Source organism: Cupressus sempervirens, chromosome 3 (genome assembly GCF_028749045.1).
Source record: "Cupressus sempervirens isolate cs-2001-9-10 chromosome 3, ASM2874904v1, whole genome shotgun sequence".
In the NCBI taxonomy this organism is placed as follows: Eukaryota; Viridiplantae; Streptophyta; class Pinopsida; order Cupressales; family Cupressaceae; genus Cupressus; species Cupressus sempervirens.
In genome coordinates, this window is record NC_143120.1 from 241,091,219 (window position 1) to 241,110,513 (window position 19,295).

General features: G+C 34.5%; 1 protein-coding gene across 1 annotated transcript; it reads left to right on the forward strand.

The window, feature by feature from the left end:
• The first annotated feature begins 451 nt into the window (after positions 1-451).
• LOC149565756 (xylan glycosyltransferase MUCI21-like) lies at positions 452-6,980 on the forward strand. Its single transcript, XM_089819246.1, has 3 exons — positions 452-699; positions 867-992; positions 5,117-6,980. Exons 1-3 carry the CDS (start codon positions 591-593, stop codon positions 6,346-6,348), a joined length of 1,467 nt encoding a protein of 488 aa, XP_089675372.1. The 5' UTR covers positions 452-590; the 3' UTR covers positions 6,349-6,980.
• The last annotated feature ends 12,315 nt before the right edge of the window (positions 6,981-19,295 follow it).

Genomic DNA, 19,295 nt, shown 5'->3' on the forward strand with positions numbered 1-19,295 from the left:
AAAAATCTTGCATCTATGTTATGGAACATATTAGTTTAATAACAAAAATTAAAATCAATACAAACCAAAAAAAATTAATCATTAAAACCTAAAATTCAAAATGTATGCCTACCAGCAAGTACTAATAACAAAAAACAACTTCCATAATACTCCAGAAATCAACCTTAAAACCCAACAATACACATCAATTCGTTTGAGGACATTATAAGTGATCACTTACTCTACACTTGATTATAAAATATTTGCAAAAATAATAATAATAATAAATTAATGAATGACCATTTCTAGTTCACGTCAACGTCCACCACCTCCCCTATTCTAACCGTTTCACTATATGCGGCGTGAACGGTTCCTGATTTGTAGATTCGGTAAATTGAGCTTTCCACGTGGCCGAATATGTAACTGCCACGTCACTGGCTCAAAGAATGCTCCAGCTCACTTCTCCAAACAGAAGTCGAGAACAAGGAAAGCAACACATACAATACAAAACAATGCACCTCCCCCACGCCAAGATATTGTGCGATTCATGAAAAATATTAAATTCCGACCATCCGAACTTTCAAACAGGTACACAGTTCAAATCGCACAACATGAAAAGAAGAATGTCGCCCTGTCGATTGCTGCTAATTGTGGCCATTTTGGCCACTGCCTGTGTTATGCTTTTACTCCAGAAAGCCGGTCTTCCTGCACATGTGAAGTGTGAGTCCCTTTTCGTTCTATTTTCTTTTCAGGATCTTGTTTTTCAGTTATGGCATTGCTTTGAATTTATGGTTTTTCCGTTCCTTTTTCTTTTCCCTGCAGACATAACTGCATTGCCTTAAATTTATGGTTTTTCTTATTCTTTTCCCTTTTACTCTTCCTTGCAGACATAACTGCACTCACAATGTTGGCGAATGAGGAACTGGATAGTATGGAAGAGCCTCTGGAAGTAATTTCGACCATTGATGGCCCGAATTCATCCATGACGAATTCGTATTCCACCGAAAATTCTGGTATGTTGCTTTATGGACTATCGCTTTCGAAAGAAAATGTTGAATAAATATAAACTTCTAATTAAATCGCTTGGTAGCTTGAGGTTTTACTTCCATTTTGTTAGTTTGTCGGGGTTTGCCATTGATAGTTTTCGTAAATGCAAAATTAGAACTGAATTACTATTATGACATGGACCAGGTAGCTCAAATCTAGGAATTTCCTACCTTTTTGTAGGCTCCTTGTTACAGTTCTGGTGGGGTTCACTTTCTTTAACAGGCCCTAATTCGAGGACTAACTTCAACAGTGCCCTTTGCAATGAGATAACATTTATGCAAGCCATTGATTGGAAGAAATAGTGACATTATGGACATACAAATATTTTATATGCAGGTTTTTTCTATTTTTAGAGAAATGTACATGTATTGCTTTAAGGAATTCAAAACCAGCATCCATCGGAAAAACCGATTGTAGGAGATGAATACTTTTGAATAGCTTTCGTAGGAGATAGTCATTGATAGCTTTCGTAAATGCAAAATTAGAACCGAATTATGATTATGGCATAGGCCAGCAAGCTCAAACTTAAGAATTTCCTACCCTTTTGTAGGCTCCTTGTTACAGTTCTATTGGGGTTCACTTTTCTTTAACAGGCCCTAATTCGAGAAATAACTTCAACAGTGCCCTTTGCTATGAGATAGCATTTATGCAAGCCTTTGATTGGAAGAAATAGTGACATTATGAACAAACACAAATTTTATATACATCTTTTTTTCTGTTTTAGAGAAATGTACATGTATTGGTTCAAGGAGTTCAAACCCAGCATCCACTTGACAAACAGATTGTAGGAGATAGATATTTTTGAACAGCCCATGATACCTATATGTGTGCCTTTGTCGCAAGACATATTGATATAAAAATCTGCCTTCAGAATTGATTTGATAGAAATTGAGTATTCTCGCATATAATGGCGAACACATGTGCCTTTGCCACAAACAACTTTGACTCAACATATTTGTTTATACTTGTGGATTTATCTTTGACAAACAATGCCATTTCTTTCTTAATGTCTTCAACGCCAATAGGATGCGGGGTTAGGATTCTCTATGAAATTTTTGCGTTACGTCTTCATAAATCAACTGCATTTTGCCATGGCCCATAGCAATTTACAAGAGTTATCTTGAAATATTTCCTTTAATTTTGATTTCTAGTTCTCCAGAAAAGTCCTTTCACATTGTGCCATTATAGTTTGTATAGGTCTTTTTGAAATGTTGACTTACATATTGATATCTAAGTGGCCTCTCTCTTAGAAGGGTTCACCACTTGCGGGTGGTTTTTGTGCAACCTATCAAATGGATGAAGGAAAGCACATAACCGTGTCTTTTACAGCCTTCATGATTTGAGGTGGAAAGTTACCTTTTGGCCTTTGGATCTTGAGTGCCAAAGTGTTAGTTTAGCGGTACAGCTAATTTTCATAAAATAGGAGACAAGGTACTTGGAGGCGTCAATTTTTTTTAATAGTTTAAAGAGTCTAATGCTAAGTACAAAATAGAATAGTAAAACTGTAAAACTAAAAGACTAAAGGAAATACAAATAGTAATGTACATTAATATACAATCAAATAGTTCAAAATTCACATAATCACATTAATGTATCTCATAGCCATATCTGATTTCTGAATATCACATATGATCATCATTATATCAGATTAACAATTGTTGAGATTATCATTACATATTCAAATTTTAAATTCAAAAAAATATAGTTTGATGCTTTAGCACTAATATGCAAACAAAATTGAAAGAACTTAACACTCTAAACAAAAATTACAAATCTACCTAGTATCTAGTATGATGATGATAGTATCATCTACTCCATAAGGTTGTGATCATCCATCTCAAGATCTTCAGCTATCATGCTCTCCAAAAATCATCACTCTCCATTTTGGATTCCATGTTACTATCTAAATAAAAATGTAAATATTTCTAGTTATTGCTGGTCAAGTTGGATTCTGGAATTAAAAATAATTATTATTATTGTTCGTGGAGACTTCAGTTTTTGGATTTGGAGACTCGGAGACTCCAGGAGACTTTTTCATAAAGTCTCCAACCTTTTATGAGGTCTCCAGAGAGGCAAAAAGTCTCCGAAACATGTCTCTCTAGGGGGAGACGAGTTTCCCTGTGACACTGGTTTTGGCCAAAGACACAAGAAATAGAAGAGTGGGTGGGGAGTGAGAGACTGAGACACCTAGGTCATGGATCCAAACTGCTGTTTACACACTCAAAGTTCAGACGCTTGACCAATGTAAGGAAATTAGGAAGGGCACCCTGCCATTGGTAACCAGAGATGCTTCCACTAGTTTATTTATTAAAGTGCTGCAATATTTGAGATATTGTACTTTCAGCTTCAGTATTCATGAACATCAGTACAAATGACATAGATTTCTTAGCTCAGATTTTGACTTCAGATGTATACTCCTAAAATAAATTAGATAGATTAGTTTGTAATATATTTCTCTGTCAACGGTTCAGATCACACTCCTTTATTTACCATCAGGATGAGATAGCAAGGGAAGAGCAAAATTGTTTTGAACTGTACTCCATCATGCATCATCAAGATGGAATAGTAAGAGAACAGAAATTATTTATCTCTTCTCTTGCTATTTTATCCCGATGATCAAACATGGAGTGATCCAAAATGTTGATGGAGAAAAATATGCACAATCAAATGCAGAAATATATTGCAGACTGCTATCAAATTGCAATCTAGCGTTTTGGTTAAGTGCTAACTAATATAAAATTTGTTGGAATCAAATTTATTGGGATAGCCTGAAGTAAATCTCCACTATCCCAGGACAAACGCTACTTCAATTTTCCATGAGGTGTGCTTAAGTCAAAGTCTAAGCAAGCATATCCTTGACAAAAATGTCAAAGCAAAAATGCAAGTTATATTCATTGTTCTTAAATGAGATGAGAAATGGTCTTGAAACATCTCAGATCATGTTTACAGGCGGGAATTTAGTTTGATTAATTTTGGCAGAAGATTCCTTTAGTAGTCTCTCACAACAATGTGATAGCACCAGATATTTTTCTGGACTACAGAAAAAATTGGAGTCCAATGTTTTTTGTGCCAACTCTCAATTTGGTAATGAATTTTTTCTTTTGGGAATGCAGAGGCTTTTAAGATTTTACAGTTTTCAAAGCTGAGTTTTTCCTCCAGCATTGAGTGTAATCAACTTGGTCACACAGATTGCCTGATCGTATACCACCTGAGCTCAAAACATGGGAGTCCTAACAAGCATGGAGTAGCATGTGAATCCTAAGGCTCACAAGTTCAAATTCCAAAAAAATGCTTCATACTAATGCTTTTGTTTGAAGACGAGTTAAGAAATCCACACTATTCATGGCATAGTTTGCAAACTCTCTGAGTACTCTCAGAGTTGCCGAGTACTCTCAAGTTTTTTGGCTGGGCGAGTACTCTCAAGTTTAAATCTCGCGTATTGATAGATGTTAAAAAATCTAGGTAAAAATGTTGATGCAGGGAAAACATTGGTTTAGATGCATTTTTCACATCATTTTACTGCTATAAAACTATACATTTTCTCTATTGAAATGTCAATTACTAATTTAATACATTTTATAATTGTATTCTACAAAAAAAATATGTTTCTTTTAGGAGATTTTAAATTTTAGTACTTTTTGAGTTGCCAAGTTTTCCCCGAGTTTTTGTCAAGTATATGCCAAGTTTTTTCCGAGTTGAAAATTTTGGGCTTGCCAAGTATTCTCCAAGTCCGAGTCTGAAAACTATGATTCATGGTATTCTTGCTAATAGGATTTTGTAAAGATTTATTGACCATGCACATATTTTAAGCTCAAGCCAACTGCATCACTGATGCTTTCAGATGGACTAGTTTTCATGCTATCAAGTCTTTTGTTTATTCAGGCCTCAGAGATATATGGGTTGATCCATGTCAATGAATTTAATGTGTTGTGTCCTTTCTTGACAGAGCTGTTTGTAACTCGGGGCTCAATAGAGCATTCCCCTTAGTGTTTATGGTTTCCATAAGCTTCTCCTTTTGCAACTATACTATGTAGTCATGTAGATATTTTCTTAGAAAATAAGAGAACTTATCATTTGGACATTTTAACAGGAAACCGAAAAGAAGGGAAAGTTTATATGCCAGGAGTTTACAAATCAGGTGGGGAAGGAATTGTCTGTGATCGCTCTCATACTCGAACAGATATTTGCTCAGCATTTGGACATATTCAAATGAATGCCAGATCAGGTTTATTCCTCCTAAATGCCTTCAATGAAAGCAATTATGGAATAAGGGAGAAAATAAAGCCATATCCACGCAAATGGGAAAGTGAGGTTATGAAATTAGTTAGTGAGGTGACTTTGGAGAGCAAAGCAGTCCACAATAATTCCAGGTTGAAGTGTGATGTGCAGCATGAAGTCCCAGCTGTTGTGTTTAGCACTGGCGGATACACAGGAAATGCGTACCATGAATTCAATGATGGTATTATCCCACTGTACATTACATCACAGCATCTGAAAGGAGAAGTTGTGCTCATCAATGTTGATTGTCACAGTTGGTGGCTAACCAAGTATGATGAAATACTGTATCAATTGACCAAATACAGGGTTATAACCTTCGACAATGAAACTAAGATTCACTGCTTTCCAAAGGTCACAATTGGTATGTCTATCCATGCTGATATGACAATTGATCCCTCTTTAATGCCAAACAATGAAACTTATCTCAACTTTAGAGCACTGCTGGACAGGGCTTACACACCACACTATGTTCGAAAAAAAACAGTCAAAAGGAGGAGGCCCAATCTTGTGATACTTGTTCGTGAAGGAAGTCGGGTTATAGAGAACCTTAATCAAGTTGTGAATTTGGCCAAACAAATAGGGTTCAATGTCACATTATGGAAGCCACTTCCAACTACTGACTTGAAGGACACATACAAACTTCTTAATTCAAGTCATGTTTTGTTGGGAGTTCATGGGGCAGCTTGGACGCACTTTCTCTTCATGCCTCCAGGTTCTGTGCTCATACAGATTATTCCTCTTGGGATTGATTGGGCTTCTCGGACCTACTTTGGTGATCCTGCAGAAAGGATGGGGTTTCAGTACATTGGTTATAAAATTGGCCTCCATGAAAGTACCTTAAGTGACAAATATGGGAAGGATGACACCATCGTAGTCAATTCAACAGCAATAATCGTGCAGGGTTGGTCGGCAACAAAAGAGATATACCTTGATTCACAAAATGTTCATTTGGACTTGGCCCGATTCAAAAATACTCTCACAGATGCCAAAAGAAGAGCAACAAATTTCATTCGGCAACAGTACAGGAAAGGAAGCAAAGCATAAGAAGCTCTTAACAGATATAGCTCTGTTATGGTTGGAAACAATTTTCAGGGTTTTCTATGTCTGCTCATTATTTTGCAATGAGGCTGGCAGATATAAACTTTTAGGTTGTGATTGTCAGTTTTAGGGCCACCTTGATTTCCATCAGACCTTTTCATGGCATTCCATGTATACTTCAAAGAAATTTCATGGAATGATCAAACCTAGTGACAACTCAATGATGCGTTTCTGGACTCTTTGGAAGATAATTCACAACTTCCAAGTTGTATATGTAAACAGAAAAGAATCAGCAGCCTGTTGAGGGTTTACCTTGAAGTCTAGTTCTTAATTATTCAAACTCTGGTACAAATGTAAACCAGAAACAAAAGAAAGACACATATTTCCTTTTTTTTTTAAACCCAGACACAGCCATTTGTAGATAGACTGTGCCTAAAGTCCATTTTAGTCTTCTAATTTAGGATGGCCAATCGAAAGATTATGTGAGGTGTTGACACTTAGAACAAATCCTCATTGAGAAAAGGCATGTATGGAAATTGAAGTTTTCCAGGTAGATGCAGGAAAAGTCATAAACATCAAAGCAACATTTTTTAACATATTTTTTTCTACAGTGATTTGAAAATTTATTGTTGACCTTATATGAGAAAAACCAAACAAGATGAGACTTTTTTTTTTTTTCAGAAAAGAACATGCATAAATCACCCCATAATTATAATTTACAAGATGCATGGAATAGAGAGGGACAATAATTGTACTAAGAACTTGTACCATAGAAGAATATATAACAAATATGTTGTAAATACTTGATAATAATATGCCACCTAGACGGGTGAGCTTTCAATACTCTTCAAGGAGGCAACCTCCTTTAGTCTTCAATAAAACAAAATACTCAATGACATGATAATAACTATCCTTTTACTCCTATATATAGCTTATTTATGGTTTGCCTGCCACCTAGGCCAACGTAACTCCCTACATAAGACTATATTAATGATTAAACTTAGCTAATAGCTAAAGTAACCACTGTGATTAAGAGCATAACATGCCCCCCCCTTTTTAGAGAAGCACGGTCCTCAATGTCAATTAATTGTGGTTTATTTTAATTAAATTTGTATAATCCAGTTCCTTCTATAAATCCTAATTGCTTGACAGTAGATCTAAAAGAGCACAATGAGTGAAATCTTTCAAAATAAAACGCCAATATTTGATGTGACAAACTACACTTACTAGAGCATAAAAATAGAAATCTATCTAACTACTAGGATACAACCAGAAAGAGAAAATGTGAAAACAATGCCAAAGAAAAACATGCAATTTTATGCAATCTTGTTGAATCAATATTTTCAGAAGTTATGCATTATAGATCGGCCAAAGACATTTGGGACAAATTTAAAAATGTTTATGAAGAATCTGATAATGTAAAGAAATACAAACTACAAACTCAACGAAAAGTATTTAAGATGAGAATATAGCCTCTTTTCTTGATCATGTAGATGAGGTTGTCAACTCTATGCAAGCTCTTGGTGAAGAACTAAAAGAAAGTCTTGTAGTAGAAAAGACTTTAAGATCGATGCCTATGAAGTTTAACTCTAAAGTATCTACAATTGAAGAAAGAAAAGATTTAAATATGTTGACAAAAGATGAATTACATGGGATCCTTACTGTTTATGAAATGCGAGTTGGAGGAAATGAATCAAAGAAGGAAATAGCATTTAAGGCATCTAAAAAGGGTAAAAGAAAAAAGAAAATTTCAAGTGAAAGCTCAAGTAGTGAATTAGAGGAAATGAATCAAAGAAGGAAATAGCATTTAAGGCATCTAAAAAGGGTAAAAGCAAAAAGAAAATTTCAAGTGAAAGCTCAAGTAGTGAATTGGATGAATCAGATGCTCACTTCAAAAAAGAGTTGAAAAAGGGGGATGGAAAGAACAAAGGAAAGTTCAAATGTTTCAATTGTGGAAAACCGGGACATTATGCATCAAAACGCTCTCTAAACAGCAGTGACTAGTGATGATGAAGAAGAAAAATACACAAAGAAAAAGGATAAGAAGCATGCTAATAACCATCATAAGAAAAAGAAGTTTCACAAGCACAAAAAAAGGATTTTCTCGAAGAAAGAAAGAAACTCATCAGGAGAGAGCGATGATGAATACCAAAGTGATGATGTTGAAGATGAGATACTCTTCTTAGCCATGATCAATGATCATCAAGAAATAGATGTCAATGAGGTATGCAGAAAGGATGAAGATGTTGATGAGACATGTAGTGAAGAAGAGGAAAAAAATTAGTCATCTAGCAAGGAAGAAGACGTTGACATCATGGAAGAGTTGTATTATGCATACAAACAGAATAAAAAACTAAAAGAGAAAGTCACTAAGTACAAGATGCTAATTAAAGAATTAAAGACTCAACTAGAAGAATCCAAACAAGTTGAGAATAATGTAGAGGAGTCTGTCAAATTAAGACAAGAAATTGAAAATTTGAGAAAGAATCTAGAGGAGAGTAACACCAAACTGAATAATAGTCTCAAATTTGAAAAGTGCTCAAAAAGTTTATCTGATATCGTTGATAGTCAAAGACCATCGACACACAAGATGGGAGTAGGCTATGAAGGACAGTCAAATAATAAAGATCATGCATTCAAAGGCTTTGTTAAGCAAGGAAGTAATACAGCAGATTCGTCCATGAAACTTAAAAGAGTTGAACTTAAAAGGAACTATACAAAGCAAGGATATATACCTAGCTTCTATGGATATTGTTACTCATGCAACTACTTTGGTCACAAAGTGAGAGAATGCAAAACACAAATCAGAAATCCTCATGAATGGAGAAGCAGAAACTATAATCCATACTTGAACCATAATATTGTATGTTATAAATGCAATAACTATGGGCATCTAGCAAAATATTGCAAACTTGGTCATGGAGAGACTCGTATAGATGATAAAAGATGTGATGCTAAAGATAATTAGTAAAGAAAAACTATAAAATTATGGAAAAGAAAAATAAATCAAGGAGAAGGAGAACCTAAAGCAAGTGCAACTTGCAGCCTGTATATTGCTTAGTTGAAAGGACACATGATCTTAGGGGTTTTAGAAAGTAAAGTCCACCAAGATAACTGAGTGGGGACAGGAATCAGTTATCCAATCAAAACAACTTTTCTTATCCTTATTAAATCTGAAACATGTCATAAGCAAGTGCAATAACCATGATAAGAAAAACCATACACAACAACACCAAATTTGTTAACTAGGTAAACCCTTGATCAGAGAGAAAACGCCTATCAGGATGGTAACCACAAAATGATGTACTAATATACAAGTTCCTTGTAAGAGGATGGACTCTGTTAGGAGCCAATGAAATACATTCAGGTAATATCAGTTCCTATTAGGAAACTTTGAATCCCTGTGAGGAGATTCCAACTCTGTTAGGAGTTATGGAAGGCAGAAGGATCCATTGTCCAAACAACTTCAGGGGCAAGACCACCGAACTCGTTGTCCAACTTGCCTTTGTATTATTCCTTTCAGAAAAATAGCAAATGATCAATTTTCCACTAGCACTCTCTGCCAAATATAATTACTACACTCATTCACTGGCCTCTATTGTACCTAATACTTCTTAGATCTCACTACCAGATCTACAAACTCGCATATAGTTTGCACTTACAATTTGCTTTCTTATTTCAACACAACACTTACATATATTTCTAGTTACCAGGAGAACAACTTACTAAGTCCTCAAAATAATTTATTGAGTCAACCTTGAGGCTTTCCCAAATTGCAATTACAATTTCAATAGGACCTCATTAAGATAAAACAATACACATTGCATTGCATCTTTTCATAATTATATAACACTTTCGGCTCATAGTCTTCACAAATATTCACACGTACAACCTCGGACTTTGCACACTCACTGACGTCATCATGATGATGTCTTCTATCTATGTACAACTGTGCATAACCAGATTCTATCCATGTTAGGAGATATAACCCAATTACCAGAAACCACTTCTTAGGAACTTTGTTTGTATATTGTCTTCTATTAATCTCGAATAACTGTTACTAGTCTTTGACTCTCTACATGCACTCTTACCCATAGCATCAACACACTCTGTAGAACATGTCCTCAACTTTTCTTGATCCCATCTTCAATCCTCGATCCATACAATCTCAATCTTTGTCTGTCGCTCTGTCAGTCTTCAGTATGTTGACATCAATGACAAACACTGCCATGAATGCAACATATGATCACACAAATGATCTCCCAAATGCTAGGATTCCCCCTAGAGGAATATCATCAGCATTCATGCTAACAATATCTCCCTTTGGCATTGGTGGCAACGTAGATGAAAAAATCTAAGTTCCAAGAATACCAAACATATCACTCTGTTGTAATTGCTCCACTATTGTAATCACCTTCTTTTCAAATCCTCTTCATCAATCAAATTTGAATCTCTCAGAAAAAAATCTCTGTCAGTACTATTGTTCCCCCATTAATATACTTCCCCATATCCAAAAGATGTTTCTTTTGCACTCTCTCCCCCATTCTCATGAGATACTTCTCTTCCCATTCTCAGGAGATGTTTTTTATGCATTCACTCCCCCATTGACATCAATGACAAAGGCATCATTATGTCAATTTTCTATTTAATATCTTCAATCAGCTCAAGTGTCCAAGGACACTGTTGAAATACAAACTACCATGAATCCTTAATGACATGAAATACCATTGCACAGAGTGCTGCGAGATCTATTCTTTATTTCACTCACTCAGTTGAACTCTTAACACACTTAATATTCCACTGAAAAGACTGAAAGTTTAAACAAGGAGGCATTCATATTCATCTTTACAATAGTTTTGAAGATATTCAGCAGAGGCTCATTTGATCTATGACCAAATCCGAACACTTTCTCCAATGTCATTTTGAATTAAAGATCTGAAGAAGCCTTAAATTACTCATGAAGTTTTCATATGAAACTTTGATCTCATGTCAAACTGAAGATCTCATATTGAAGATATTCAATAGTGGGTCATTTAGTCTACAATCACATCAATGAGCTTTTCACAAATGTCAATTTGAATTGAAGATTTAAAAATTATTGAGCACTCCCTACTTCATTAGAAATAATAATCTCTTTTCTTGCACCGCTTTCCTTATCGCGGGTCAAAGCTTTCAAAATTCCATCTCATCTTTTGTCTCAGGTCTCACCCTATATGGACTTGTAAAATCTTACAAATTCTATGCCCTTTTAACAATGGTAATATGAATGCGTACCGGATGACTTAGGCCACATAACCCAATTTGGATTGCACAAGGGTAATCACGTTCATTGTCATCTATAGATCATGTTGTCATTTTCTAATTTTTTTCACATCCTTATCCATGACCGCTTTATTCAAAAAACGTTATAGATTTCATTTTGAATTTATGGGATCGAATTCACATATTTTCTTTTATCTATCTTCTCCTACAATATCCATGTTCTCTGCTAATGTCATCATAAGGATGCATTGTCATTTGTTTCTCCTTTATTTTGTGTGTCGATCACATACAATAATCGTGCCTTAATTCTCATTTGTCGTCATTCCTTGGTCACGGTTTTCTCCTTTCCCTGATTTTCGATCCATGACTTTTTCTACAATGGCATCACATTGGCTATTTTTTATAAATAACTCTCCTATTTTTCAATTCCTTTGGTGCAACACTCTAAATTCCTAGGGGAGTGAGTAGCGTAGAGGGTATTCTTGTGCGAATGCATTTGGTTGCACTCAAGGTGTCCATCACATCTAACGCTTTAGCTATCTTCTTCTCCATGCTGGCACTCATTCTCTGTTTTAATGTGCACATGCAATTTTTATTTCATGAAAGATCACACTTTTTCACTATCTGTAAGGAATCTTAATGCCATCAATAATTGTAATTGCACCATTCATATCCATCCATTTTTCTACTTGCTACGCTCATCCTATTGTAGGATTCCTAGGTTTGATTATTTATTTATCTTCATTTGCAGCCTTGCTCTGACACCATGTTAACTTTAATAATAACATTGCCATTGTAATGACATGTTCCAAATGCATTTCTGAATGACTTATGAATATGAAAGGAGACATATCTCTATGGTTAATCATCATTAAATAATATATTAACAATACCCACACACACACACACACACACATATATAATATAATATATATTATATATAGTATAATATATATATAAGAGTAGATATATATGTCTAAATGATGATTTCCCGATAACTACAAAAGAATTATCTTCAGGTCAATTTAATCCGACTGAAGCTACAATCTTAAAATGGGTAGGGGTATGGGTACGAGTATGACTGTTTTTCAAAACAAGGGACAAAGGTACATGGGCATGCCTTTTTTTCAAATATAATTTGATATTTTATAGAAAATCTGAAAATGAGTCATGAGTGATGACATTGAGCTTTAAGACAAGAAATCTGAAAATATGAGTCATGAGTCATAATATACATGTAATATATTGCAAATTGTAAACTTCTAGTTCTACTTGAACAGTGAAAATCAGAAAAAGTTTACCACTGTTAATCAATATTATATCAAAGTTTCAAACTGATAACATATTGAATCAAGCTTGATAAACAAGTTGATATGCAAATGAAAAACTGAAACAAAAATTAGATATCTTAATCTACGTGGCAGTTTTTTAACATTTTGCAATGGGGAAAAAGTTTTGTTAGCTGACGTGGCATTTTTGGCTGGAGGGTAACTACTCAGGCAAGTACCCGATATGGGATATATGTATCAGTAACTGGAACGTATACCAGGGGTTTGGATATGTGTTCCCATGCAGATGGAGCTCTATTTTGTGGCAAAAATAGGGCGTCCATTTATAATGTTCAAAACTTGGGAAATCAGGGATTGATAGAAATTCTAATAAGAATGTGGACCAAGCAATAATGTGCAGCAGACATGTATATAGAGGCGTGGCTGATTCAGATTCAATTGGACAGTAAGCCATTTATAGACTTGTGACACAAGTCATGGAGATACTTCCTTTTGATTGGCACACACTAGGAGCAACGGAGTGATACAATGTTTCTTATATTTGCAGTCACAGGGGAATTGTTCATTGGTCAGATTGATGAAAAACTGACGACAGTGAGAGTCCAATACAGAAACACTGTGTAGGGGCAGTTTATTGTTACAATCTTCACCATATCCGTGAAATCTGGAGATGATATCAGAAGCCCAAATAGCTCAGAACTGTACAGGTGTGTATTGAAGTTGGAAACTCTCTAATGGTTTGAGCCTCAAGTCAGACAATTCGTGCAGCGAAAACAACTTAGAGACAATACAAAGGTCTCTGCCACAGACAATGAATATAGTTGTGTAATAAAATTTGATAGTTCATTGAGCAAGAGTTTCGAGGTAAGATTTGATATAATCCTAGTCTTCAGATTTAAACCTATACCAGATTTCAGTTACAATATCAGTGACAGTCTGAATAAGTTTGGAAAGCTTATAGTTCACGTAAAGGATCCGAGCTTAATTACCATTTGGATGAACGGCAGTGACAAACAATATAAAGTTATTATCAAAATACCATTGGAATTCTCCAAATACTGAACACAATATCTCCACAGAAATGTTTGCACAGCCCAGAATTAACATATTCATTGCATTTTATGCCATTTTATATTTTCCTGAGAAGATGTCAATATCAATGCTCAAAACCTTATTCGAGTCTGGAGGTACTGTCGTATAGTGATGAAAAATGAGCAACCATATGATCGTTCACCAAAGTTATGTGGAAGTTTGCCGTATAATAGTCAAAGGGCATGTCTGGACAAAATACCGTCATTTCTCTCTAGATCTGGAGTGTATAGTGGGCTTTGATGTGTGGTGTCACTTATTCAAAGTCACGGAGCTTTCCTGGAAACCATGTCTCAGACTCCGCTGATGATGATAGCCAAATGTCAATGGTATGTGTGGAAAGAGTGATGACCACTATCAAGTAATTTGCATGGTCTGTATTTTCCATATCACCTAATTTGACAAAGGTTGTATACCATGCATGAATCCAGTATTTGTAATCTGTAGAGATGGCAACAGAAAATCATATTTAAGCATTGCAAATCATTGTGCAGACCTGGAACACCATCGGGAAGCCCTTAGTATATCACACAAGGATTTTTTACGAATTATTTTAACACTTCTCTGTATCTGTTGCAGGAATAGCCACAGAAAATATGTGTATGTGTCGAGTTCAAGGAGCGGAAGTTTTTTAAATAGAGACCCTGAAATATGGAGTTGAAATAATGGAATCCAACGTCATCTATATCCCAAGAAAGATCAAATGGATTCATATTCGAAGTTAATAGTTTTGCTAAATTGGTGAATGCGAATCGATCCAAAAATATTTCCTGAAGGTTTATTAATATTTATAATCCATGTTTTAATGAGCAGTTTGGAAGCCCAAAATAAGTTATGTATGAAGGGAACTATATGATTAGTTTTTTGTTTTGAAAAGTCACATCGGTAGGCACTAACCAAGTGACTCTATAAATTTATGGTGTAAAAGCCAAACGAAAGACAATCCATATTCATATCAAATTTTTTCATACCCAAGTTATATATATGCTCTATGATATATTTTATTCTTTCATTGGTAAAGAAATTATTTTTGAACTAAGCTCGTGGATTGTGGATTATTGAATAAATTCTTATGCGACTCTGGGATCAAATTATAGTGGATGGATCATCTGTAAGGAGTGTCTCCAGTGCAGTTTTATTTCCAGCATGATCAATAAGAAATATATATATTTTATTTGCATGAAGCTTTAGAGTTAAGATATTATATAGTTTCGTCCTTTATAATTATTATTTTAATTTTATAAATAATTTATATGATAGATAAGTGGACAGGATCAATTATAGCATTTTAAAATCGAACATCATAGATATTGTGAAATATTTAATTGTTTCCTAATCTATGTTTGGTTTGTCTCCAAATCATAGGTGTTAAAATATATTCCAGACTATTTTAAAATTGTGTCCATATATTTGGTCTATTGCATCTTAATTACTAAATTATTTATAATTAATGTGTGTAGAATTTTATAAAGTTGTATGTTTTAAACTTATAATACTGACTCTATCGCCCTTTGGCACTGGTCTTTATATTTTTCATAATTTGTAATCCATATGCTGGCAATTATTTCATATCTTTCCTTTGAAGAGTTAATATATTCATTTGTTGCATTAGTCTATACTTATTCTTATTTTAAAACATTCATACAGTCATTTACCTTTATTCTTAATTCGTAATTCGCAAATTTGAAGTTTTCTATAATTCTTGCCATTTGGAAAACTTTCACTGTATTCGTGTTCTAACCAATCTACTTTAAGCGTCTTGGATCTAAGCATTTTGTCCAGGATCAGGTACACCCGCCTTGGTTTTGTAGAGCCAGAAGTGCAAGAGATTTGGATCGCATCGATCAATCCCATCAAGTTGGCCTTAACCGGTTGGATATCCTAGTATCGAGCAGGCAAGGCTCGTAGGATTCCAATCTGCAGTTTTGGGAAACAACACGTGCAACCTTGCCTTTTATGAAGATAGTCACTATGTTTTCTTCTAATATATCGCTGCTCATCTACTAATGCTATTAAGTTAGTTTTTGAGATATGTGATAAGGTTGTCTTTCCTTTACAAAAGAAATTCACCTAGCAGTCTAAAGAAGTTGGCCACCACAGTTATTTAAACTCTATGGGAAGGCATGAAGTGGACCCCTAATGTAGTATGGAATGCTCTTAAGTCCTCTTACCAATCATTCCCATTAGAAACCAAGCCTTCATCTTTCAACAAGCCCCTAACTCCCCATGATTACAAGGTTATTCCCAGAGATAACTTGCTAGGTAAACTTTCTTGGGGTCAATCAAGTAGTGGCTCACTTGGATGGCTTTGTTGCACCCTCGAGTTTAAGAAAACAAGAATGCAACCAACCCCTTTGCTACACATAACTAATGCAGCTCTTATTCTTTGTCAATTACTTGTCAACCCCTTTTCTACACATAACTAATGCAGCTCTTATTCTTGGTCAATTGCTTGTAAGCTGTGAGTATTGCACTTTGATTTCTAGTGCATTGTAGTATAACAAAATAAGGCAGCATTAATATTTATCCTGCTAATATAACTTCATTATTTCTGTTTCAAAAAATAAACATTGTCCAAAAAAAATAAAAATTCTCCAAGATTGGTTTTCACAAAATGTGTCACCATCGGTCACCTAAGGCTATTACCAAGGACTACAAGGCTAAGATCATCAATTTGCAATGTTTTTTTTAAACAACCAAACACCTATTTGTTCACCATTAGATTGGCCCTTGCACTTTCCCATTCCATTTCATCTCCCAAGTCCAAAAGAACCAATAATGCCTCTCCCTATAGCCATTGAATGCCATATAAACATGATTGACCTACATTAAAATTGAACATCTTTTTGAGCCTCAATTACAAGATAATCCATAGAAAAAACATCTATCAAGTGTCACAGGTTGACTGGATACATGTATTCATCAGATTAATTAGATTAACTTGTTTCAAAATTATTTTGTTCTTCCATCCCATCTCATACTAGCAACTATATTTATTATTGTATCTCTTCCAATTCATATATGCAACCATTTGGGCTGTAGGAAAACCTCCCCAATCATCATTAATATGTTCTCCAACTACTTCTATGATCAATCGTTATGGAAGTTGGAGTTGGTATTATGAAGATTATGTAATTCTTGAGTCGTTTGCGAGATTGCCAAAAAAAAATAATGGATCATGTGTATGACATAATTCACGATGCAATCTACCGTCATATTAACTTTTTTGTAGATATTTTGTACCATCAAGGAATTGAGAGAGTTGATATGCAGTCAGCTCTGGGATAAAATATTATTAATCTTTCAATTTTCAGTTTTTGGTTTTTTAATTGAATCAGTAAAGATCATCAAATCAGCCTCTATTTCAACATTCTTAACCTGAATTGGAATCATGTTTGTAGAACCAGTACCAATTTCTTTGATGCAACAATGATTAGGTTGCCTTCTGAATCTTTGATCATGCTTCCAGCCCCAAAGGAGACCTAAATTAACTGTAGATGTCCCATTGAAGAAGTTCAATTTGGATTAAGTGGCTACTTTGGGTGTTATTTGTTTCACATCATTTTGTACTTTACTTGTGTATTTAGCTTCACCAACCCCACAAATGGGGGAACATGAAAAGCGTGTTATTGCTTTAGACTCTAAAGTGACAACTCAAATTTATCCCCCCAATCACCTAAAAGATTTTCTCTATCTATCAAACTCTGCGAATCCGAGGCAGAGTCAGCCTTTCCAAGGAAAATGGCTTTTGGGCTCAGACTCGATCGAATCCTAGCAGAGTCCACATGGACTCGTATAGTCCAAAGACTCACTAGACTCGCTGAGTCCTGAGCTCAGGATTCTCACCATCGGGTGCAGCAAAAAAAGGAAAAAACATAAAAAATTGAAAGGTTGAATTACTTTTTTTTCTTATGTATAACATCCATTTGACCTAAAAAGGTCATTCCACCCTTTTCTAATACTTTTGATTGTAGGGCCTGTCCCTAGTTTACATTTAATTATTATTATTTCCAAACTCTTTTAGGCCAATTTATGCTTGATGATTAGTAGCATTATCTTTCAAATTATCAGATATTATTTCACACTTGGTTGATTTTATGATGAGACTACTTGGTACTATTTACTTCATGTATGCATGATTATACCTTGATGATGATTATTACAGTGATTTTAGTTATTTGATAATGATTAGTTACATGAATTATTGTACGTGTTTTCTTATGGATACTTACCCCATACTGCATGTGTATGGTGTTCGTGTATATTTTCTTTATGTATGACGTTTCTGATGTGGTTAAGGGAGTCGTAGTCACCTACTAGTCGGGATCTACATGATGCACCACTTCCTGCCATTGTCTGTTTAGTTTAGAATATATGTGTTTATATATGCGTGGATTTTATGCAGATTGCAAGTACCGAGTATCGACTTCCCTGGATTGCCAGTATGAGCATACCCTATAGCAATATCTCAATGGTAAGAGAGGTGAGATAAATTCTTGAGTCCAAATCCTAACCTTTAAACCCATTTGTTCTAGAAAATTAGGACAAGTATATGTGATGATTACCCTTCTGAATTCGTCGTATGACGTAAATTCGTGATTATAACCACTGAGTTTGATCTTGTATATGGTATTTTATGATGGGTTTTCATATTTCGTCTTATAGGTCTTTGGTGATTTTTCTATTAATTAAGTCAAATTAAAAGATTAAATTAATGATTTAATTTAATGGAAAATTATTATGTTGTTTTCAATATTTAATTATATTTAATTAATTAGGAAATTAATTAAATAAAAAGAATTAAATTTAAAAGAGGAAATTATAGTTCTAATTTGAGAGCGTAATAATATTTAATTAACTTAATAATAATATATTTAGGAGATCATTTTTAAATAAATACTAAATAATATTATTACTTAATAAATATTATATTAAAAACGCTTCGAAAATGATTAAGAGAGTAAGCAATTATTTAGTAAAGTTTATTTTAATTAAATTGCATAAAGCTAATGCATGAGATTAAAATCTAATAAATTAATTAAAAAGATAAAGCAAATTAAATTATTAAAGATATTTAAAATTGCATAAAGTATGCATGAAGTTTTGAAAAAGATAATAAAGAATTAAAAAGTTGTGATCAAGGAGTTCCCTCGGGTGATCGCACAATCAGTGCCTTGAATTTAGGAGAGGACTCCTTATCAGCACTTGAGGATCCATTTTCCAAGGACCGGGAATTTTGGAGAAGGGAATATACAAAGAGAAGATTTTGAGAGAAGGGATTTCTCTCACAATCTTTGGGTGTTTGCAAATTAG

Bases quoted from the DNA above. Each gene is read 5' to 3' on its own strand.
- LOC149565756 (XM_089819246.1), top strand. From the start codon at position 591: ATGAAAAGAAGAATGTCGCCCTGTCGATTGCTGCTAATTGTGGCCATT. The intron at 700-866 runs GTGAGTCCCTTT...TCTTCCTTGCAG, and splicing joins TCTTCCTGCACATGTGAAGT to ACATAACTGCACTCACAATG. The intron at 993-5,116 runs GTATGTTGCTTT...ACATTTTAACAG, and splicing joins GTATTCCACCGAAAATTCTG to GAAACCGAAAAGAAGGGAAA.